We start from the raw sequence: 25,196 nt of genomic DNA, 5'->3' as shown, positions 1-25,196 counted from the left end.
GGGAAGACAATTCACACAAAAGAAAGGAGAAGGGGGATGAAAGACTGAAAATTTGATTTGGGGAATAAATAATTATTTTTTGCTTCACTTGCTCCCAAAATGATTTAAGGTAGTTGTAATATTAATAACTAAGGTGCTTACTATCTGCTTGGCATTATACGTTTATTTTCTCATTTAACGCTCACAACAGCTTCACGAGGTAGGAACTGCTACTGTCACCTCCACTTTATGGATGAGACAACCGAGACTCAGAGAGGTTAAGCTAGGCAAGGGTAGAGCGGGGATCCAAGCCTAAGTATATCCATCTCCAGAGCCTCTGCTGCTCTTGTTTCACAGAACTGCGTACAAGCATCAAGACCAACCAACCAAAAATGGCAACAAAAAACACAACTAAGTGAAGAAAGGTGGATGAAGAGAAAATAAGGGGAGGAAAACGGGTGAAGCTGGGCCTGGGTCCTGTTCCTCGATTACAAATTTGGCTCTGAGCTTTCCACGAGCCAAAGGCAAAAAGGAGACCTGTCTTGAGTCAGAGCATCAAAACATGATGGATTTCTGGTAGAATTTCCTGAGAAATGTCTCATGTGGGTCCTCAGAAAGAGGAGAAATGCTTCTATTGAGAGGATTTTTTCGAAGGGAAAAGGAAACTTTACTGTTTATTAACTCTTTAAAACTTGGGAAAGCAAACATTTAAAAAAGGAAATCATTTAAGTATGCATTATAATATTATTCCCCTGTACATATATTTTACAGTTCACACTTTCTATAATGAAAGAACTACATGTGGAGCTTTTGTCCTTGGAGATCTTAAAGAAAAGGGCGGCTATTCCTCTCGCTTGGAGGCCTGAAGGCAAGCACTGGCTTAGTGGGGCCCCTTCCAAAGTGGGGCTGTGATTCTATCCTTCTGTAGCGGTGCAGACTCTTCTACCTGGGGCAGCTTAGCCAGTCTTGAACCTAAAGACTCAGCCACAGCCATGGCGATGAATGCTTCCATTGTGAGAATCCTTTCTGATAAAATAAATGTTAAAAAAAAAAAACCCCACACACAATAAAACAAAACCTTCACAACACTCGGGATTAAGACACACCCAAGTAAGACATTTGCAGTAACAAAAGTTTCACTTAGTAAATGCTTGTCACCGGGGAAGGAGAGTCAGCACTTAGGCACCACTCATTTCACTCTCAGCGTTGGCTGAAGTCCTTTGTGTCTTAGATGTCAAAGAAATCTTTTCTAAGGGAGCCATCAGCACCACCTCAGGGGTGATGTTTTAAGCCTAATGTGAAAAAGAGAGCTTCTCTGAAACTTCTTATATGATTAACACGGTTCAATGCCCTTTATGACAAAGCATGGGGAGTGCAAATAAAATTCTCTTCAGGAGGAGACCTTCTTCCCCCCTTTTTTCTTAAATCATTTCGTAGCAATGTACCACAGGAAAAGAACTTGCACATGGCAGGGGGAGAAAAGCTCAGGGAGATAGAAGCTGCATAGTTTAAACTGGCCCAACTCATTACGCATTGGGTCAAACAGCTCAGAGGAGGCTTTTCCTTGCTGGACGTAGTGAGACTAGAACCTGCTGTAGGCAAAAGAGAGAGAATGAAGTTAACATCATTGTGTGCATTAGGCAATGTGTTCTGTGGCAATAGCTAACACAAGCACTTTCACCTTTTGAGGGTCTACTTGAATCTTTGGCCTTCTGGCTTAGCCTGGCACGCCCAGGAGGAAGGCACAGAAGAGGTTTCTCTGTAGAAAGGATGAGGTGCTTGCCTCTACAAAGAGGGGTATGGTTATGCCGCTGTCAAGTGAAAGACTTCATCCCTCCAACAGAAGGTGTCACCCCTCTGGGGTGCTTGATGTACTGCTACTCTAACAGGTTTTCCCTTTATAAACATAGTCCGGCGGTTTTGGCCTTATCTGCTTGATTCTAAAATAGCTTGTCAATTTAATAGCATTCAGGTTGTTTATGCACACACAAGCCCCTTTGAAAATAACCCTTTTCATGTCGCCAAACAGGCATTTTGAAATCAACTAATTGGATGGTTGTCTGAATTCAACTCGTTGTTTTAAAAATAACCAGTTGTTCCACTGAATTACATTTTTTTACCCCCAAGCCAATTGGTGTGTGTAGACAGAGTTTGAGTCAATCCAGATGGCTGGCTGCATTTTTGACTTGAACTGACTGGATGTTTTGTGGTCAGATATATACAGCTCTTGATAGCCACTGGGGAAATGGAGCAGAAGGGAAGGAAGGTGTAGGAAAGTTAGGAGAAATTATATCAACAAAAGTTTCCATCTTGAGTGCTGTGGATCCAGACGTTTTCTGCAATCAATCCTCCCTCCCCCTCAATACACACGCACACGCGCGCACACACGCACACACGCACACACACACATAGTTAAGAAAACAGAAATAAAGTAATAACATCCCTCCCAGCTGGCTTTGCTCACGGCTGTGGGTCTTTTCCTTGCTTCTCTCCATGAATTTCTTCACTGCTTGGGTGGCCTATGGAGGGATTCTGGCAACTCAAGCTTCGTAGGTTTAGCTCCCTTTTAGGCTAACTTTTCCTTCCTGTGGGGAGCTCTCCTTTGACGGACTCAGTGCTCCTCTGAGTCTGTAACGGCAAGGCAGGAAGAAGAGGGCTTCAGTCAGACCTGTAGACCTGTACCCCCTAAGTCCAAGCCTGAGGCCTGGCACTGACCCGTGGAATCACCTTTCCTGAGGGAAGCTGTGAATTTCCTGTAATAAATGTAACCAGTTCTCCCTACCTGGGCCTTACTAGTACAGTCTGAGAAATCCTGAGTCTTGTATCATCTATCGTCTCCGTAATTATCCGTCAAATTGGGATGCTTTCAAAGGCTACCTCATTTGGACCAGTCATTGGGATTTCTTCATTTACCTTACCGATCACAGGATGCAAGTAGAACAGAGACAGACTTTTCTTGAAACACCTTAGGTTTGTCACTTACAAGGAAGAAAAGGTTCTCCAAACATTTAAAATTGAACTTCAGGAGCGATTTCCAAAACATGTTCTACTTTTTTTTACAAATCCAGAGTGAGTCATATGATTCAAAGTCACTTTTCTACTGCCAACACTGTGACTTTTCTATCTTGTGTGAAGGTCATTGTTTGTAGTGAAGTGAAGGGCACAAGAAATAATTCTGAAGCCCAGCCCTATCTATATTGCCCCCAACTTTCCTCTCTCATCCAGTAAATCCTAAATTGGCATGTTTTCCATAACATGTCATTTTTCATGCCTGGTTCTTTAAGGTGCATACTGATCCTCCTGAGACTTTCAAAGACATCTGGATAACATTCAAAAGTTTTTGCCTGTGACATTTGGGTTTGCAACCCCTGCCACATGGCTTCTTAGGATTTTTTATTTTTTTATTTTTAATTTTTCATATTGGAGGTAGACTCGGGTTGTGGTCCTGCTATGTGACCTTCAGATCATCACTTTACAGCTCTGAATCTTAGAGGTTTTCTCATTGGAGTTAGGGGGGTAATAATATTTGCATATCTGATCTATCTTATAGGGCTGTTGGGAAGAACAGTCGGATAAGGAATGGGTAAGCCCTTGGTGAGAAGAATGAAGTCTTCCACATATGTAAGGGATACTGAAAGGAGACAATTTACCTGGGGTTATTAGGTATTCCTGGAACCACGGCCCTTCTTTCCCAGATCAAAAGGTGTGTTGTCAGGTCCCAAAACTGCACTATGTGTTACCATTACTTTAATCCCTATTTATTGGATGAATAAACAATGTTGATTAAAAAGATCAAATTCTAAGAAAAATGGTATCAATGGATATATTGCCTCAGTTTTGAGAATCCTCAATATTAGTACAGGGACAAGAAACTTGGTAGGCTTAAAAATTTTTCAATAGCAGTGGTACTGTGAATGTGTTAAAATGTATCAGTAATATTACCAGCTCGGGTTACAGCAACACCAAAGTGAGAAAGAGAGATCTTCTCCCCGGATTTCAGAATCATGGCTGCTTCAGGTGTGAGCACAACTGCTCATAAAAAGATATTCTTCTGATCTTCTCATATTAGATTCAAGACCTAAACCCATTATCTGTGAAATTGTACAAAAAGACAATAGTTAAATCCATCCTTCACTCTTTTATTTTTCTCTTTAACTGTCTTAGGGTTTCCCATCCTTGGGTGGTGTAGGGACATCTGATAAACCCCAGATGCTTTAGAAGCACACAGAATCCTTCTTTATATTATCATCTCATCTAACTGCATGCATGTGATTAAATGACTTTTTGCTATAGGAGCAGTTACACTAAGGAAGATGAACTTTCCCTTCCCTATATGTGGGATAAACGTTTTCCCTCTAGAGTACCAGCCAAGAGACTGGCATTGTTTCCAGTTGACAAGAAATGGTTGGCCGTTTTCCTCCAAAGAAGAGTCAGTTCATTGCCTAGTATCAAGCTGTAAAAAAGAAAAGTAAATACAGCATGATAGTTCTGTAGAGCAGTAAATTAGAAATGTATATATGTGAGTATGACTGTAAAGTTTAAAACTAGGGTAGATATGGCTGCAAGCGCAAATTTGAAAACTTTTTTTTCAGCAGTGAATTTGAGCTCCTGTAGTTACATCCAGGAAATACGAGCCATTACTAAGGCTGGGAATTGAGGGTAAGGCCAAAAAAAGGTCTGGAAATGTAATTGTAATTGGGGAGGCCATGCGACAGAGGTTAAGCCCTGGGAAATGGAAAGGCAAATCGGTGTCTGAGAATTCCTGGGCCTGTGGCAGGTCTCCTGCTGGACCCTGGCCATCACTGAACACTGCATAGCTCTCCTACCCCCACTTAGACCTGTGTTAAGGGACGCTGAAGGAGGACTGAGCTGGAGCCAAGACTGTGAAGTTAAAGGGGACCCTTTGAGAGCATATGCCCCCTTCCGATTTACGAATCCTGTAAAACCTTGATAATCTGGCACTCCCCAAAGCTGCCTTGTGGCAAACCTGGCAATGAACTCACAACTAAAAATGCAAGATCTCAGTTATGCCTGATCCCTCTGCTGGTTTAAACACATGCGGAGAAGGACCATGGGGGCAAGAATTTTGCCCTCATCACTATATCACCAGTGCTTGAAACATAGTGACTGCTAATAAATGTTGGTAATAAAATATAAATAAATAATGTTGATTAAAACCAAGCGAAAAACCTGGCTTTGATGGCTTTTAAAAGAAACAGGCTTAAAGTTTATAGGGCAATGTGAATACTTAAAGTGCCAGACACTTCACCTATATCATCTCTAGTTGTCTCAAAGACCTTGCAAGGTTATATTTTTCCTAGCATATGGGTAACCTAGAAGAATATTATAGTGGACACTATTTTTCTGGCTACCTGTATTCTACAATTAGCATTGCACTCTATTTGTATTATCACATGGATCTATCTACCTATCCATTCATCAACCACGGTTAACTTTTTAATCCTCATTTTGTAAATGAAGGCTCAGCCAGGTAGGGCAACTTGCCCAAGGTCACCTGGCTAGTAAGTAATCAAACAGAAATTTGGACTCAGGACTGTCTGACTCCAGAGCCTATGTCCATTCCACTACACTGTGTGGGCTCTTGTGATCACTGTGTTGCAACATAAGCTCAAGCAAGTAAACTGTAGAGTGGATTGAAATCGACTGGGGGGTTTGAAGTTATTAGTACTTAAATCAAAGAAACAGCCTAGGAAGGGTTACTTTAGCCTTTGATTCCAGAATTACAATTTGTAAAAAGCAGACTAATGCAGGAGTGCATGGATCAATGGCATATGTTAAAGAGGGATGGACAAATCATTACAGGGGATTTTCGTTGTCGTTTTTAAGAAAGCAAGTTTCATCCTGTGTAGTAGTAGGCTTGGTACAGGTTTAGCTCAATGTATCACCATTTCTTTATATTCACAATGTAATACAAAAAATTGAATATGGTAAAATGGAGCATCATGAATAGATTGCATATACATAGCTTATTAAGGCAGGAAAATATGCAATACAGTTCAGAAAGATTTCCATAGAAAGGTTGACAGGTTTTTAACAGGGAAAAATTAATAAGAAACTCTCCTAAAAGTTTACTACCACCATTTTCCAAACAATATAATAATCTGGTAGATCCCCCATACAGGGAGATTTAGATAAACATAATCTCTTACCTTTAACACTTTACTCTTGACTCTTAAAGAGTCAATATCAAAGCCTCAGTTATTTCAAAATTTCAATGAATTAATTCTAAAAATCTCTGATTTCGATTTCTGTAGCTAAAGAAAATGTGACAGAAGTATGTTTATACCTCCACTCTTGCAATATTGGTTACAACAAGCATTACTGTGCTTCTGGTTAGGAGAAAAACTAGATTTTAAATGTTGTTACAGAGCACTTCGATTAAGAAGAGCACTGATGTACCACCAAATATTTCTTGAGACTCTTTTATGGAGCCATTGCTGGGGTCTGCATTGTGAGCGATGCATTCAGTCACTCATTTAACACCTATGTATTGGGGGCCTGCTGTGTTCTAGGCATTGTCCTAGATGCCGGGACAGAAGTAGAAGAGTCCTTCCTTCAAGGAGTTCACAGTCATAAAAACACTGACTGTCAGAGGTAGAAGGAACCTCAGAGAGCACATAGTCCACCACCCTCAATTTACAGTTAAGGAGGCTGTGGTCCAGAGATGTGAAGTTACTGATCCAGGGGCACACCGCCCAGAGTGGCAGAACAAGAACTAGGAACCAAGCTCTTTTGACTGCTGGTCCTCTGCTCTTTCAATTATTCTGATCTATTTTAGAAGACAGGCTACTCCCACACAGAACAACTTGAGAACAATACCAGACAAAAAGCTGCTAACAACCATATGGAAGTAACCATAAGTTTAACAGGAGTTAGAGATGGACTGGAGACGTCCAACGGAGCTTAAATCTTCTGAGTAATGACATGCAATTTATTTATGGCAGGGGAGACTTGCTATGCTTTTGACATGTTGTAAGGATGAATGCGATGAAGGCATTCCAAGGAAGCGTGCTTCCCTCTGGATCTTATCATCTTGCTCTAAGGAGATGTGTTTTGGTACACAGGCTAGCATCTCTTTCCTTTACAACAGAAAACATGATATAAATCAGGGGGGAAATAATTGCTAAGATTAAAGACAAAGGCAATGGAGTTCAACTGTTTTGTAATTTATACCAAGATCTGCTGAGATGCACAATCTCATGTAAACCTTGTTTACTCTCTTCTGAGTGTGGCTTGAATAAAAGTGAGCCAAAGAAGGAGAGGGTTCCTATGGGATAATTTGTGGAGGAGAAATCTTTCAGCTAGAAATTTATCTTCAAATGGGCTATTATCGGAAGGTTTTTATGTGTTGTGATTTTAGTAGGAATGTTCTATAAGTAGGGAGTGCAGAAATTTATTTTCATAAGGAAAAGCATCAAAAGGCTTTATTTGAAAAATATTTACTAAGTGACTAGCATGGTGCTGAGTATATACTAGGGCAATACTTCTCAAACTGGAGTGAAGGATCAGTTGATTTTTATATCATTTTTATTTTCTTTCTGATGTGTACAACTACTTTGGGAAAGGACAATAGGAGTGAATGACTAGGAAAACTGAAAAATAGAACCAATATATAAGGCTGTTTTAAAGCAATGACTGGATTCAACAGTGGGGCCAATTCATCATGTGCTTACATGTGGCAGCAATATCAAAATGCTATAAAAGTTTCTAAAGGCTTACTCTCCATTTTTGTACTTAAATTTGTCACAGACCAGTAACAAACAGGGCACAGACTAGCACTGGCATGTGGACTGCGCATGCAGTAGAATATGAACGTATGCTCATCTAAAGCTCACAAGTCATGGGGGAGACAAAAAGGCAAACGTGCATTTGCCAATGATGCAGCAAGGGTAGTGATCGCCTGATCACCTGTGGTACAGTGGGTATAGCAGACGCTGGGCTTGGTTGGGAGGGTATGGAATCGTTTGGCTGCAGGTCCCAACTATACTGCCTCTCGAGCTCACAGTTCCTAATACCTAACCTTTACGATAACTATAGAGTTAGGGATGGGGGTTCAGAGGACCTTTTCTTGTGAGATGCTACTTTTGAAATTCCCCAAGACTTAGGGTTGTGGATAGGGCTTGGGAAGAGGGATGGGAGAGGTGGTTGAAAGTATGAGTTGCTGTCTGTGGCTGTTGGATTTCCTTGCCTATGTTGCTGGGAATTCAGGGAGCTCTGGGGATGGGAAAGGGCCTTGGGGGAAGCAAACATGTGAGAGGTCAACTGTTGGAGATCGACTGTTGACCTATTGGGGACCCAGGCTGCAGAGCACAATGACCCAGAAAAAACTTAGTGAAATTACTTATAGGTTCTACTCACCATACAGCAAAAGAAATATATTACCATTACTTGAATCACTGTGTTCTTTGGGCCACAATAATTCAAAGCAAAACAAAGTATGTGTGAATTGCCATGTGGCACATAAAGCCATGCCTCAGGCATTACCAGCCTTTAGATTTAATGCTACCACACTCTCAGCCACCGAACTACAAACCCCTTAAATTTTTATAGAAAACCAAATATCCTATGCAAGAGACACGAAATGTTAGATACACACACAGTATATCTGCCCAATCAAAAAAAAATCTGTGGACTAGGGGGATGAATATGCTAGGAATTTAGATCAATATCCTTTATACAAATGAAGACAGAACACAATAATATTTTATTTGTAGTAATCAACGTGATGCCACAAATAAAATTTTCAATAGTTTTTTTTTTCTTCAGATCTTGGGCTCTAACCCACCAGAACCTCAGTATAGTTTGTGGATTTAGTGAGGGCAAAGCATAGTCCCGGGTCTAAGGAGAGGTTCTCTATCTCCAACTTGTAATGCAAGCATCTCCACTGGCCCTGTTAATTTGCTATACACAGGGAGCCAGATTCTGCCTGGGATTATTATGCAATTTTCAAAATAGCTTTAAGTCTTTCAACTTACAAAGTTACCATTTACATTGCACTGGTCCGCTGGCTAGGATGAATGAATGAACACTCTTTCCCAAAGGATCATAATTCATTCTCTGATCATGGCTTATACATTTGGGAGAATTGGGATCAGTGTGCCTGGCGCCTCCCCTCCTCTCCACCCCACAAAGGAGTCATACACTGCACAAGAAGGGGAGACAAAGTGGCTGTGTGCCATAGAGTCCAGAGGTGTGGCTGGGGAGGTGTTGGCTGTGAGCAGCACCAGTCTAACATATAAGCAACTGTCTACATGATGTGATTTCAGGTGCACCGAAAAAGGCCTCATTGCCCCTCAGTTTAAACACTCCCTTCCCACTGGCGAATGCCTGGAATTCCACAGTTTTTAGAGCTCTGTTCCTTTGGCTTAAAGCTTTGATCCCTGTTAAAATACTTGTACCCCTGGGTGGGCAGCCCCATTATATCCAATCAACCGTATACACCGTACACCTAAGTGGATGACTTTCAAAGTTTCTTTTTTGCAAGCAGGTTTGAGTAGGGTGGAGGGGAGAAGATACCATCTACCTGAGAGGGTGGGGAGAGGAGAGCATCACCTGGGGGGGGCAGTGCGGACTGGGCCCAACACAAACCATGTGTGTGTGTGTGGCCGCGTGCATGGCTGTGTATGAGCCCCTCCCATGGCGGCAGCTGTTGAACACCCTTACTTAACCCTCTCCCAGAAACCTTGATTTATGCTGCTTTTGGAGCCATGGAACCAGACTCTCCTCCCAGCTACAGCAAGATAATAGCTGCTGGCTACAGCTGGGAATTCTCGAATTCTTTCAAACTGGAGACTAGGAACGAAAGGTGAAGAAAAGTTCTTGTAGGCCTGCTGTGCTAGGTAGCCTTCCTCTGAAGTCCAAAGAGGAAAATGGAGCCCAGCGGTGTTATCGAAATGCTTCCAACTGGGCCTGAAAGCACAGAACCATGAATTGTAGAAAGTGAACACTGGCTCAATCAGCACATCCTTTTGTGTTTCTGGACTGATTGTTTCTTTTTGCCTCTTCTAGCTGAAGAGTAAGGATGAGTCATTGACCTGACTTCTAGCAAGAGGAAGGGAGCCTTGAAAGGTAAGCCTAGCAAGGTTTGTTAACCCCTACCATAGGTCGGCCCAAAGCCTTGAAATAGCTGTTTAGAGCAGGGGACAGAAGCTTTAAGGCCAAACAAATATTTCCTCAGACCCCAAGGCCAGTTTGTCTGTGACTTAGCCCAATCCTGGGCATTCACTTACCACCCCACAAGTTGTGCCATATCCTTACATTCCCAGCACTAGTTAATATTTTTCTTTAGGCCAGCTCACATGTTCAGGGAAATAAATTTATCACAGCATTATCTACTTAGCTTTGACCTAATGAAATCATGGGTTGGCTGCACTACTTGTGTATGTTTTTTTCTAATCCACATTACAAGAAATATTTATAAAAATAAAAACCCAAAACCTCACTGGCCCACTTATCACCAGGGGTTCACACACTTCACTTTGGGAAGTGCTCCCCACTTTTGGCTCATGCAAAGTGTATCAGACATAAAAGTATATATTCGAAATAAGTCCTAGCCCCTGTTTTCAAGCTACTCAGTACCCTGTAGTTGAAAACAACTGTTGCCTTTGTAGTTAGTTGCATGAGCTCTGGAAGATCATGAATTTATGGGAGGTCATGTCTTCCTCTGCAAGGTCATGAAATTCAATCAATGCTTGCCTTCCAATCTGCCCTTTGGTCACAGGGCTCCACAGGTGGAACATATCAAACTCACCAGCCAAATTATGACTCTTAATTGGTGTTTCTTTTAAAGTGGATGTGTCATTTGTCAAATGTTCAGTGCAGGCGCAGGCCTAGCCCCAGGCAAAATTATGAAGAAGGAGAAGAATGCCAGATACATAGGCGGCACTCAAATGTTTGTTGAAAAAAGAATGAATGAGCCCTCCGTCCTTGACTCCTCTCCCAACCCCCACATCCACTAGGTCACTAAGCCCTTTTAATTCTATCTCCTAGTTATCGCTAGTAGTGTTTTTCCCTTCCAAATCTCTCTGGCCACAGGTCTTTCTCATTTTTTGTCTGGATTATTTTCACAGCCTCGTAGTTCGTTTCCAACCTCTTCCTTCTCTGAGCCTTTCTCTACGATGTTGCTGGAGAGATCTTTTTATAAGGCAAATATGATGTCACCCCTCTGCTTCACATGCCCTAAAGTGGTTCTCCAGGCTCCTTTGCATGGTTTCAAGATGCTGCATAACCTGGCCCTTGCTTACCCCTGCTGCCTGAGCTCGTCTAACTGCCGGGCCTGAAACCGTTACCTGCAACTCCCACCTCCGACTGCGCGGTGCCAGGTTCTCTCCTCTCAGTCTTCGTTCATGCTGCTTCTTGTCCCTTGGCACTCTTCCCCGCATCTTCTTTTCTCACCTCTACTCCTACTGGTTGTCTAAGCCTGAGTGTAGGGCGTCATGTCTTTTGGGAAGTTTTCTCTGATGCAGACCCTCGCCCCGTGGAAATTTCCCTTTGCCTCTACCTGAGCATGTACCACCCGCTGGGTTAACATTTTTCTGTTGGGTTGCCTTCCCCATTACACTCGTAGTGCTTTGAGGTCAGGTACCGTGGGTTAATCTTTGTATCCCCTTTGTCTGTATGCCACAGTGTCTGGAACACAGTAGGAGTTCAAATATTTGTGATCAAATGACTGACTAATTGACTGAGTGAATGAACGAGCTCCTCTTCCTTAAAGGTAGAGCAACCTATTCTTCTGTCTCTCTTCTCAGCCCACAAGTTCTGGCACACGACCGCCTCTCCCCAGCCCACCAACTCACTGCTCCCTGGAGAATTCCTGGTGGAGGCGCACCCTTTTCTCTCCATATTAAAACCTACTTTCACTAGATCCGAAACAACACAGAGGAGAAACTAATTCACCCTGGGGTGTTAAATCATTTCACCATACAAACACTCGTTGAGTTCCTACTATGTGCAAGGCACTGTGCTAAGATGTGTGTGTGTGTGAGTCACAAAAAAAGAACATGGGGTTAAAGATCCCTACTTAGGAGCAATATATAGGTAATGATGAAATGCATTCCTCCGCGGAAGCCACCTGAGAGGTGTTTGAATTTCAAAGAACTGGATTTAGAATGGCGAAGTTTAAGCAGGGGAGATGGGAATTTGGGTCTAGGGGACCTTTCACAAGCAGCCTCTACTCCATCTTAAGAAGCAGGCCAGCTCAATGACTTTGCTGTGTAAAATGATTTCTAAAGAGTTAGGCTGGCTTTAAGCCCCAGGTTATTTTGTTGTCACCGGTTATGCTTTGCTTCCTGGAGGGTCACCCAGGGCTATCTTGCAGGAGCCATTCTTTTAACATCCTGGTATCAGGTGCTTTCTCTGACTTTGTGTGGTTCTGCTGAATCAAGCCTGGCAAGTCCCACGGGCTTTCAGACTTTTTAGTTACAGTATTCAAAGATGAGGCAGGCTGTGAACCCCACAGCGGCCTCCGGCTGCCTCTGAATGTGACTATTTGTGGGTTGGCTTGCGAACCCAGCAGGAGCTGCTTTGGGAAAACGGTTCCAGGGAAGCCCCTCGGAGAGCAGGAAGAGGAGGTGGATTTTGTGCGGCGGAGGAAGACCTTGTGTGGCTCTGGTGGCCAGCGATGAGCTGGGACCGGCTGGGAAGAGGCCTGTGGCGAAGCAAAGAGGGGGCACCGAAGCCAGGGAGGGACCCCAGCGCACCCCAAGGAAGGCTGAAGAGGTCGCAAAAATCCTGAAGGGAAAAGCCCTCCCGGCTGTAGGCCAATGAGCGGCGGGAAGGAGGAGTGAGACAGGGGAACTTCTCCCAGAGCCAGTCAGAGGGGACGGCTGCTGGGAAGCCAATCAGCGTGCCCGAGCCTGCAGCCCCTCTGCAGTAGTTATGCCAGAGCGCCCTGTGTAGAGCGGCGGCGAGCGGGCAGCGGGCTGGGCGGCCGGGAGACACCGCACGCACCCCGTGCCCTCCTCTCGGGCCGCCCCCCGCGGGTCCGCGCGCCGCGGAGCCCTCTGCGCCCCGGCAGCCCCGCATCGGGCACCCGCAGGCTCGCCACCGCCTCCTGGCCGCGCGGTCGGCCTCGCCCCGCCCCGCCCGGTCCCTCGTCGCCCCGCCCCGCCCCGGCCAGCTCCGCCCCGCCCCGCGAGTCCGAACCGTTCCCGCCCTCGCCCAGCGCCCAGGTAGCTGCGAGGAAACTTTTGCCGCGGCTGGGTAGCGGCACGTCTCCCGCTCCTTAGGGCCACTGCCAGGCTTGCCGAGTCCTGGGACTGCTCTCGTCCCCGCTGCCATTCTCCCGCGCTCTCCTCGCTCCCCGCGAAGCAGGATGGCGGGGATCGTGCACACCGCGTGCTTGGCGGTGGCGATGCTACTCAGCTTGGACTGTCTGGGACACGCTCAGCCCCCGCCGCCGCCGCCGGACGCCACCTGTCATCAGGTCCGCTCCTTCTTCCAGAGACTGCAGCCCGGACTCAAGTGGGTGCCTGAAACCCCTGTACCAGGTGAGGAGGAGTCCCTCGCGCGGTCCCCGCGCCCCGCGGAGGTCCAGCGGGTGCATGGTGGCCATAGGCAGAGTGCACTGGCCCCGTGGGGCCGCGGTCGTGCGCTCTGCCGCTGGGCACCTGGGAGTGGTCGCTGTGCCCGGGCCAGGCCAGGTCTACGGAGGGAGGGCAGAAGGGTGTGCGTGGACCGTGTCCGCATCCCCCAGGCTCGCTGCGCTGTCAGGGAAGGTGCGAGTGGGAGGATCGGCAGGGATGGCTTTCTCGCGATCCCCCATTTTTGGCGGAGGGCGGGAAGGTGGGAGCTGGTTTCTCGGGCCGCGCAAACGGGCTTCCCGCATCCGACCTGGTGCCTCGGGCATTGGCCACCCTCACTCGCGCGTAAGTGCTCTCAGCCTTAGCTGGACCCCGGCTCCGGCCATTCTTCCCGCAGCCGGCCCCCGCACCCTCCTTTCCGCAGCCTGGATTCCTGAGGCTCACGGGCCCAAGTGTAGGCAAAGTTGAGGACAGACCTCCGAATCCTCAGTGGCAGGTAAAGACACTCTGAGGGAAACTTTTCAGTAGTAGCGTCCCCACAATGCGAGGACTGAGTCTGTTCCTTCATAACAGCGTCCCTTACCTAGGTTGGCAAAATCGCTTCGAAAACGGTGCTGCTGGCTCAGGGAGCAAGAGTCCAAAGATGATTTAACTCCTCCCCTTCTCAAATTCATCTGCCTTCTTGACAGGCTGGACCCTGAAGGGGAGATGATTTTAGGTGCAGGAAAGTTTCTGAACGCCTGCCTTTTGTTCTGCACAATCAGATTCGTGTTGTAAGGACATATTTTAACCTTAGCTGAGGGCTGCGGCTGTCAACAGATGAATATTAATGGCCTTGTGTGATTGACTGCCACGCGGTTGGGCTCCTAAAAGCCTGACTTAGAATCCAATTAGGACAAGTTGCTACACTGACAGGGCAAGAAGAGTTGGTTTCAAGCAGGTTGATTGATCAGAGGTGCGCTCCGAAGAAACGGCCGGTTGTATTCGCAAACCGTAAGACGTTGTGGTCTCCGGGGTCTCTTAACCACCCAGGCACCCAGCCAGGCGTGCGTCCCGCGCCTCCGAGGGATCGGGGAGCAGTCCTCGCCAAAACTTGGCTCGTGGCTCTCAAGAAGTCAGGCAGGCGGGCCTGATGGTTGGACCAAGTTGTGAATGCGATGCGCGCCCTGTGGGCGCTGCCAGCGAGTGTTCACTAGCGGGAGGTTACCTAGGCAGCCAGCGCGCCCTCAGCCTTTTCTTTAGGTGGATGAAAAGAGCCGAGCGAGCCTGCTGTTTAGTTGCAAAGGTAATTGGTCACCCTTTTTGGCGACTGAAATGCATTTGCGCATATGTTAAATATGCTTTGCAGGATTTCGCTCCAAGGGAGGGTAGAACTACCTCTTCCCCTGTTAAGTGTTAATAACGTACCACGTGGGCGTGTGCAGGAGCTGTAAGGGGCAACCTATGAATCAGTTCCACAGAGCTGAAACAACAGGCGAATCTCTCTCCCCTCCAAGTGCCATGGTAATTGGATTGCTAAGGCCAAAGAACATGCTTTTGTTGATAATGTAAAAATTGGTCCTCCCAGGATGAGGCCCCATAAGATGAATGTGGCCAGAGGTTGGGGTTGAGGGCCACATTTGGCTGATTTGAGGCCAGGGAGTAAAGGTTGTGCTTAAAAGAAGAAAAAGACCAGAGGGAACACACAGATAACTCATTTAGCAATCCCCTCTACATACACTCACTCTGGCCTCCCCTTGCCCCCTCCCCCAGCTCTCTGGCTGCGGGCTTCTTTGCAGCATCTGTATAAAAGTATTGGGAGGGCCCACACACTGTGTGTATGAGATTTGGCCTGGGCTCCCTCCCTCCCAGCTCCCAGCTCCCTGCCTAAGGATGGCTGTACTATGGAGAACAGGGACTTGTAATGGAGATTTTTCATCTTCCTTTAGTATTTCACAAACTCTATAGGAAAAATAACATTCCAGGGGTCTTCACCATATAAACCCAACTTCCCTATTTCACTTCTATTTAACAAACATGTGCAGTGCTTCTACAAGGCTGGCACTGTTCTGACTCTTGCTGGAGCTAAGTCAAACTTCAATTATGGCAATGCCCATACATCTACTATAAAGCCTGGATTTTCTGGGGGCCACGCAGATCTCCAATACTGTTCTGGTGTGAAACCATGTGTCCTTAATTTCATTTGTGCAAACACAGTCACTGTAATGGAAAACATGGTGAAAATCCTCATGTCCATATGTGGAAAGAGCTCATCAGTATTTCAGAGAAGAGATGATAATGGAAGACCAAATACAATGGCAAGTGCATAATTTCAAAGTGAATAAATGTGTAATTTGCTGCTGTCATTCAGTGGTTGGAAAATGAAAGAGAGCTGCAAATTATTTGATAGTTATGAACCATCATGATGACCGCTTGACTTTTTTTCCCATCTGTATTTTAAGCCATGTTCAGTTTGCCTGCTTCCATGTATTAACTGCGTTAAAGCTTTCTTTGTCCCAGATAAAATGAGATTTGGTCCCAGTAAGGAGAAATCCTTAAAAATGTCCTGTCTCACTTAGGGGGAGCATTTGGGATTGACTGCTAACTTTGGCCATTAGCAGAATTGGGTTAGAGTGGATAAGGTACATTTCTTATGCTAATATGGATGAGACTAAATGGCATTTGAAATCAGCCAGCCTAAAAAATAAATCACTGGTGCTGAAGGACTACACCAGACTTCCACAAAGCTGATCTAAAGCCTTACAATCTCATGTTCCCATTTCTTTTAGAGCATTCAAAGGCACAGGATAGCAATTCTAAATAGCATGTCCCCCAAATCCATAGATCTTTTCATACCCCACTCTTTTTTTTTTTTCAAGGATTTGTAACTTGGAAAACACCACAGATGGAAACCAGGCACACAGAGTTAGCATTTGGCAGAAAAATCCATATAACTGACTTTCAGTGCAGCTCTTTTGCCCTTATTTAATTTAGAAAAATTCAGAAAAGAGCCAATGAGCTCATAAGTCTAGATGTTTATTTTGTTTTGCTTAACCTACCCACAGGCACAATCAAGAATGGATACAATTTTAGGCAAGGAAAGTGAGCTAGTAATCAGACAATGATGTTTCCAATTGTCTCAAGGGAATGTTACAGAAGTCTGAAAAAAAATTCCTCTAAACAAAAATCAAGTGTAATTCACTTTATGAATGCCATACACCACTTTTGGGGGGTGGTGAAGGAGATGGATGGAAATGAGAAAATCAAACAAACTGTGGTAGTGTTGCAACTCCCCAAAGATTGAGGATTCTTGCCTTAGAGGGCCTTGGAAAGTGCAAGAACCAATCCAGAAGGCCAAATGCCTGTTTGGGGAAAAGGCAGCCTGAAAGAGCCAAAATTGACTTGGAGTTTCTCAAAATAGATGAAACAACATAAAAATAAAAATCAACGTTCTTGAAACAGAGAGAGTTTGGTATTTGTTGTTGTTGTTTAAGTGTGAGAACTAGCAACCATATCTGGGTTGCCAGATGTGGTTGCCCAATTAGTTTGAAGCAGTTAACGGACCTAATGTGGGGAGAAGAATAAGAAGTGAGGTGTGGGAGGGTGTTCTCTTCTCTGAGATTGCACTAGACATTTGGGTGAGCAGGTGATTTGTTAAAACTTTGAAAAAATGGTGCTGTCGTGTGCTAACTTGGAACATTGGAGAATTCTTTCAAATGTGGTCTGAATATATTTATTCCGTTCGTCATGATGATTGGTACCAAGGTGTGCTTAGAGGGAAGCGTTAATCCGGTTGAGGAGGTGGCTGATGATCGCTGGAGCACCTTGGCCTGAAGGAAGTCAAAGACTGCCTGCTCTTTGGCAGGCTCTGTGCTAGGGACTGGAGGTGCTGAGAGGAGTAAGACACAGCCCCTTTTGTCAAGGCGCTCGCAGTCTAGTGGGGGAGCGTACAAGTAAACAGGCTTCTCAGGAAACTTGTAGGATTAAATAGGGTGAAAAGGGCTAGAAAATACCTCCAGGAAATTGGCTGAAATGGTCACAATAGCCAGCCTGGACGAGGGAAAAGAACTGAAGATTTGAAGTGGGAGATAGGGAGAAGTCTCTTAATAGGGCCGCCATCTTAAAAAGGGTTTTCTGAATTCTTGGAGTAAATTCCGTTTGTAAGCATTAGGAAATACATGCATATGATGATTTTGATGGATGCTAGATGACACAGATGGTGTCAGTTTTGCAATCTGTGTGTGTGTGTGTGTGTGTGTGTTTCTTATGGGCTGGTAGGTTTGTATCCAATATTTTGATGCAATATTTTTGAGCATTCTGCTGCTTCCATCTTTAGAGTTGCAATGTTTGCTGTTCACTGTAGCCTAGAAAAAGGCTGCTTATTACCAACCTGGGAATGAAGAGGCCTGGATTTGCCGGCTCTGAGACAAGACAGAAAATACGTTTTCTCCTTAAATGGCAGCTATCAATGATCACGCCAACTTTACTGTTTGATGCATATACAAAAGCATGGGTCTTAGGAGGTATCTTGTTACTCATTTCTAAGAAAATTGAAGATAATCACTTATAACTTGTGCACACGATACATCATTTGGAAAGAATTTCACTGGGGATCATATTGCTCAACTGAAAAGTTCTGGCATGCTGAATTTGTACATTTTTGTGAATGCTTCCTTTTACTCTGATCTCTAGCTTTTTTCTGCATATGGTTATTTGTATGTTTTAGATTATAAGCTTCTTAAAGGGAAAGCACTGCATTTGATGTAGTGTTCAGCACACTGCTCTTAGCGTTGACTAAATAATTGACAATAATAGCATTTCTAGATCATTATGTATTCCCTATGAACTCTCAAATACTTTCTTAAGCTATATGTCACTTTAGTTTCAGAGCCTAAGCCCAAATTGTTATGGCACGGTCCTGGGGTGTGTGGACAAAGTTTTCAGGTTTCATATATTTTGACTGGAGACAGATTCCGGCTTACCTCAGTTAGCTGGTGACTCTTACTATCAGGAAGGGCTTTTTAATGGTGTGCACCCAAGAACAAATTGAAATTAGCAACGTTGTTATGACTGGCTTAGTATCATTAAAGATCAACAATTATTATAGTACATAAATTGTAAGACATCTCTTCAATCAAACTCTCTTTGATTTAATGTCAGCTAGACCTTTCTCACTTATGTTGACATTACCATATTTGGGAGTGGAGCTATAACACATGCATGGACCTGTTGAAGTACCTCACAGGTTTCTGTAACCTGGGATCAGAATTTGTGCCCAGGCTCAATTCAAGAGACCATACCTGGAACCAACTTCTATTCAGCCCTAGCCAAGCTTGTAAATGGGTTTGATGTTTGGGTGATTTAGGGTCTAATGGAAAGTGTGGGCAGCAAAATCCCCTACTCATCTGCCCATATTTAGCAAATTGTCTGGCTGGAAATAGGATCCCTAGCACTCCATTAAGAAATGAGCATCAGAAAACAGAATCCAAGTCATGGACCCCAGACTGGCTTTCAAGACAGCATAAAGTAATGGGAATTTACCTTCTGAGATATAATGATAGGGAGAATGCAATCCAGAAAGCAAGGTGAAGGTGGGCATGTCAGCAGAGAAAATGTGCGTTTTGAAATGCTGTGAGGGGAAAATGCTCACTGCAACATTGTAGTCTCACTTGAATACCTTGTTGAATATACAAAGTGAAGATTTAGTTCTGTACTTCAAATTGGGCCAATTAAAGATCAATTATCCAAGTACTAATTATTAGGAATACTTGTTTGCCATTTTTAAATAAAAATGAATCCGGAGTGATTACCAAGAAAGGCATTTTCCCTTCTGCCTCTCTTTGTGTGTAGCTGGATAAAGCCTTATTTGAGAGTTTGTATTTTCCCTCATGAGTAAAAAGGAGTCAACGGTAGGACCAAAATGCATTGCTAGTGTTCCGAACAGTTAATTACTTCTAGTAGCTGCAATTGTATTTATATGCTAGATTAGTAAATCTACTAAGCTCTTTGAAGTATACTTAATAGGCTTATAGTGATAAATAATTGATAGGAAGGGAGATAAAATACAAGGGAAAGTGGCAGCAACAAGGGACAGGGAAGGTAAAGCCCATTATAAAAGAAACCTCCACCCATGGTATTCTAGCCATCCCCCTGAAAGCTGAAAGAAGTATATTTCACAGAAGTAATGATTTTGAGAATGTTCTGTGCTTTTCAGAATTTCCACAATGAAGCATGCATTTATTTCTTATAAAACCAGAATAAGGCAAAATTTTAGGGGAGAATTTTAATTGACATTTTTGAGTCTGCCTTTTGAAAATAAATTTATTACCAGAAAGTTAGAAATCCTGCTTATAGCATCTTTAAGGTACATGTTCATAATTATATCAGCTTTTATTGGACTCTGATCTCCCTGAGGCTGAGGACTGTATCTTATTCATCTTTGTATCCACAGTGTCTAGCACGGTGCATAGAATAAATAATAGGTGCTCCAAAAATACTTGTAGTCTAAGTGAAGGAATGGAATTAGAAATGTCTTGCAAACATAAAATTTCCATAAAACCGGTATGTAAGTAGTCAATTCACTTTTACTAATGTACTGAGGTTTCCAGAAAAGTAACTACTTTTTCCAAGTCAAAAATGCACTTGTCTGTAAGTATGTGATAAAAGGTACTGGTTTAATTCATTTGGCTGCACTATAATGCCCTGGAAGAAGTAGACTAGCCAAACCTTACAAGAGGTAAGTATTTTGTGCTTGTTTATAAGGCTATTCTAAGTGGCTTAAAGATAAAGGAAATACATTCACATATGTGTAAATGCATATTCAGCATTTATCTTCAGCTTACAGACCTGTGGTATTTAGGTTTGTGAAAATAATGCAACTTGGTGTCAGTTACAGAAACATATACCGAATGTATGTAAGTTTTTTCTTGAGTGCTTGGTGTTTCTTACCTAAACATTAAGCTTCGTAAGTATACATTTAAAAGGACATAATCCAAAGTAGATTTTTTTCAGCCATGGAAATTTCACTGGAGTGGGATAAAGGGCCTCATGAGACTTCTTTTAACTTCTGTATGCATTAGGGCAAACTTTTCAAGTCAACTGACAAGACTCACTTAGTTGGCTAGGGGTAGACCCATTGGGAGCTCTTTCAGCTAGGGGCCCATGTTGGAAAGAGGGTGAAAAAGAAAGGGATGACATTCATTTGAAAATAACATAAGAATTTCTATTTGCATATTTTCCTCCTCAATTATGGTCCTGCTCTTCCAGACTCTGCATATTGATACTTACAGATGTATTGCCATCCTGGGATTCTCCATTGCTCTTAGTCAGATTTTGGGTTGTGTGGTTAAAGCTGAGAGAAACATGGTGAAGAGAGGAGGAGTTAGAGTGCCAGATACAGGCAGGAGATTGAAAGCCCTCTGGCATATATCAGAAGGTTCACTGGCATATAACAGAGTGCAAGGATTGGAAAACATTTGAATTTGGGGATTTGTATGTGTGCAGAGAGGATACAGAGATGTGCCCCGATTGCATCTGGTTCCAGAAATACTTTATCTGTACCTCTTTTTACTTAGTATCCATGGGTTCTGAAGTGCATAGCTTATTCATAACCACTGCCAGACCCTATGCTCATTGAATGCAGGAGCCTTGCTTGATTCACCATATCTCCTAGAGTGGTGAGTAGAGTACCTCACACAGAGTTATTAATAAAGGTTGGAATGAATGTAAGAATAAATACCTAAAGACACAGTCTGCAGGACTTGATCACTGTTGAGTGATCCTAGGACAGCATACACCTAGAGAAGGACCGATTCTCTGACTGCATCATTGTCTAAGTTAAACTGCAGTAGGGACTGAGGAAGGGGTGGTAGAGTAGAAACATATTTATTCTCTGTGGTCTTGGGAGCCTTGTTGCACCTTTTTCAAAACTGGAGGTTGAAGAGGAAGTGACAAATAGAGCTTTCTAGCTGTAGTTTTTTCTAAATGTGGTGTTTGGATATGCTTTATATATATATATATATATACACACACACACACACATTCATAGATATATGTATACATCATCGGATTATATATGTATAAATATATTTTTTATTATTTTGATAGCAACAATGAATAATTATGTGTTCTTTAAACTGTTTGAAAGTTAATTGTTACTCTTAGCAGTGGGTGGTCTTTCATAATCATACCTTACATTTGTGTTGTGAAAGCCTTGCTTTCATATATTTTATGTACAAACAATGTAACCACTCATAAAGTGTCTGCAGGTTCTGAGTTCTCGGACCTGCCTGGTTCCAAGACACACACACATACAAATGTGCATATGTGCACACATTTGTATGCTCATACAAACACACATATAATATCCCTACATCTGAATGCCTTCAATAATCTAGAGAATAAGCCAAATTTACACTGGGAAGAGTAGGGGGGTATACAGTGTTTTGGAGCTCTAATAAACCATTTTCAGTTGGATTGGCCCCAAACTGTTGCAGAGCTAATTGTCACTGATAACACAGGGCTTATTCACCAAGTTCCATCATTTCCCTAAGTACAGAGACGTGACCCTGGTTTAAAGTAGTGATGGTTAACCCAAAGTGTGAATTTGGCTCATTTTGGAGAACTACTTCTAGCACTGGCTGCATTACTTGTTGAACTCCATAGAGATGAGAATGTGACCCAAGGGGCAGTTTCCAAGTTCGGTTTCATGCAGTGATTGCATTGGGAGCCACATGGAACTGTCTCGGAAAACAGACGGAAATTCTGAGAAAAGGAACCTACTAATAATAAACTTGCTAAGGTATCTCTACATTAATATTTAAAGTTTTTCATTCACTCTTTATTTCACCCAACACTTACTGAGCACTGACTCTGTGCAAGGTAATGAGTTAGGAGTTGATGAGATAAAATCACTGCCTAGGGAGGGAGCCAGATAAGGAAAACCTTGACTGTCAAGGAGGCAGTTCAGTGAGAGCTGCTGTAGAGCTGGACACCACAATTGGTGGTGGTGGTGGTGAGGGGGGTAGTTGAGCTATAGAGGAGAGTTGCCTAATTGCCTTAAGTGGGCTGTCATGTTAGGTATGTGAAAAGGTACAAAGGGACAAAATGACACATTTGGTGGAGTGGAATAGTTTTGATTGGTTGGAGCATAGAAGTGGGGAAAGCAGAGGAAAGATAACTAGAAAAGTAGACAGGAAATGCTTCCTTGGGCTGTATCCAAGGATGATGAGGAGCCATGAGACATTTTAAGAATAGGAAATATTATTCAGTTTGGAGGATGACTGGAGAGTGAGTGAAGGCAGGGAGTTTTAGTAATGCAGGTAAAAGAGTATGGTGGTAAATAGGAGAATAAACGATCAAGTTGAGAGAATAGAGGAAGTAGAGTAGACATGATTTGGTGACCAGATATTAGGACAGAGGGGATAGTCTAGAACTCTAGTTTTTCTGGGTGGTAGGGCTATGGCACATAATAGGTGCTCAGTAAATATTTGTTGAATAAGTTAGTGAAATACAGAAGGAACATATTTTTAAGGGGTGAAATAGTTTGACTTTGAACAGGTTGAGTTTGTGGGGTCCTTTGATCACTGAGGCAGAAATGTCCACTGGGTAGTTGAGGTTGTGTTTTGGGTCATAGAAGAGAGAGAAAGCAGGGCATGGGATACATACTTGGTCTTTATTGGCATACAGATTTTAATTGAAACTCTAGGAATAGATGAGATCACTGGGAAATATTGTATGTACTATTCTGGAGCTCAGGAGAAGCATAGTTGGGAGTCATCAGCCTATAGGTTCAAGTTGGAAGTCATGGGTGTGGATGATATTTTCCAGGCTTTTGCATGTGACATGTCTTAAAAAATATTTTGCCAACATCTGGTGATTAAAAAAAAAACTGCCAAAGACTTCAAGAACTCTGTTGATTAAGAGAAAGTATATGTTGTCATGATCCAAGACTGCAAATAAGATAAGGTACTCCCAAACACACACACTTCCAGGCTTCTATATAGAGAAGAACATTAGAATCAAGGATCAGATTTCTATTATTTTTTATAGCAATTGATAATTATGTGTGTTATTTAAACTGATGGTTGCGCATTGTTACTCTTGCCAGTGGGTGGTCTCCCACAATCATACCTTACAGTTGTGTCATGAAAGCCTGGCTTTCACATATCTTATGTGCAAACAGTGGCACTACTCATGAAATGTCTGTTGGATCTGAGTTCCATGGACCGGCCTGATGGTACCACGGAGGCCCCTCTGGCTCCCATCAGAGGGAGCACTCTGCCACTCTGAGGAATGGAAGCTGTAACTGTGTAGCTTTTGGAGTCTACTCCACTTCATTCTTGGCCCTGCTGGCTCGTCTCTGAAACATATGGTTCTCAGCAAATACTAGGAATACTTGTGTAATTGAGCTAATCGTGTCTACGGAGATGTAATAATTTTGGGGGGTTGTAGGGGGTGGGGCAGACTTGTATAATTTTCGGTTTCTTTGGCATAAACAGTTTCTTTAATTTCCATGTTGTTGAAGAGGTTGTCTTCATCAAGGTTTCTACTTCATTCAACGTATGCTTGAAACTAGTTGTTCTCCAGTAGATTTTTTGAGGCTACTTTCAGGTTGATGGAATAGTTTGGAAGGGCCACAAGGGACAGTCATGGAAATTACCATTTACTGAGTACTGACTACATGCCGGTTGTTTTATAGTTCATTTTTCATTTAATTGACACAGCAAACCTGAAAGCTAGGTGGTGTCATCTCCATTTTAGTGATGAAAAGACTGAGGTCCTGCAAGGTTTACTTTCCCAAAGCAGTGGAGCCAGGACTGGCATCTAGATTTGTCTCACTGTATAGCCCCTGCTCTTTCTACTATAGCCATTGGATTGTGAGGGGGAAGGAATAGGGTTTGGATATAAAGTATTTCACTTAGATTCGCATACTCCTTCGATTTTTGTGACCTTTTATACTCTGCATTCCCTCCTGCAGTAAAGCTGATTCCGTATTTGCTGGTTTGCCCTCTTTTACCTGTTATAGATGCAAAGGTTCCAGTCGCATTTGCCCTTTGCCCTTTCCTTTTCTCTCTGTTCATTCCCACATCCATTCCCATGACTTCATTATCTTCATTGTTTAAATGATTCATATCTCTTTCCAACCTGATCAATTCCTTGCAGCCCAGTTCAGTGTTTCCCAGTTGCCTGCTCCATAGCCCCATCCAGAAGTCCCGCAGTGCTTCGCTTTCAACAGATCCAAACATGAGTCCATCATTTTCTTTTTCTATCTGCACAAACCTGTCTGTCTCCAACAGTCAACATTTCTGGGGATAGCATCTCTGTGTGGTACTCAGACTTGAAACCTTGAAGTCATCCTTGACTTCTCTTTTTGCACATCCCACACCCAAATTAAATAGCTACGTCCTGCAAGTCTGCCTCCATGGTGTCTGTCACTCTGACCTCGTTGGCATGTGTGCCCTCTATTTCATCCTAACAGGCTGCAAACTCATTGCTGAAAGGACCCTGGAGTTGTCTGCCTCCAAGCCTTTGCTTTTAGACCACCTGACCATCTCCTGTCATCAGTGCCTGTTGGAGTCTTACACATCTTTCAAGGTGTCAGTGCAATGCCACCTTCTTCATGAATCACTTCATGATTCCCCATGACTACATGGGATTGTTTCTGCCTGTGAACCCTGCTGTCATTTCTCCTGTTGC

General features: G+C 43.5%; 1 protein-coding gene across 1 annotated transcript in view; it reads left to right on the top strand.

The window, feature by feature from the left end:
* The first annotated feature begins 13,165 nt into the window (after nt 1-13,165).
* Nucleotides 13,166-25,196, top strand: part of GPC3 (glypican 3) — a 411,502-nt gene continuing 399,471 nt past the window's right edge. The window contains exon 1 of the mRNA XM_036931239.2: nt 13,166-13,487. Coding sequence (XP_036787134.2) covers nt 13,313-13,487 — 175 coding nt within the window. The 5' untranslated portion in view covers nt 13,166-13,312. The remainder of the gene's footprint in view (nt 13,488-25,196) is intronic.

This window comes from Manis pentadactyla, chromosome X (assembly GCF_030020395.1).
Source record: "Manis pentadactyla isolate mManPen7 chromosome X, mManPen7.hap1, whole genome shotgun sequence".
Lineage (NCBI taxonomy): Eukaryota > Metazoa > Chordata > Mammalia > Pholidota > Manidae > Manis > Manis pentadactyla.
This window is presented reverse-complemented; position numbering and strand designations above follow the sequence as displayed.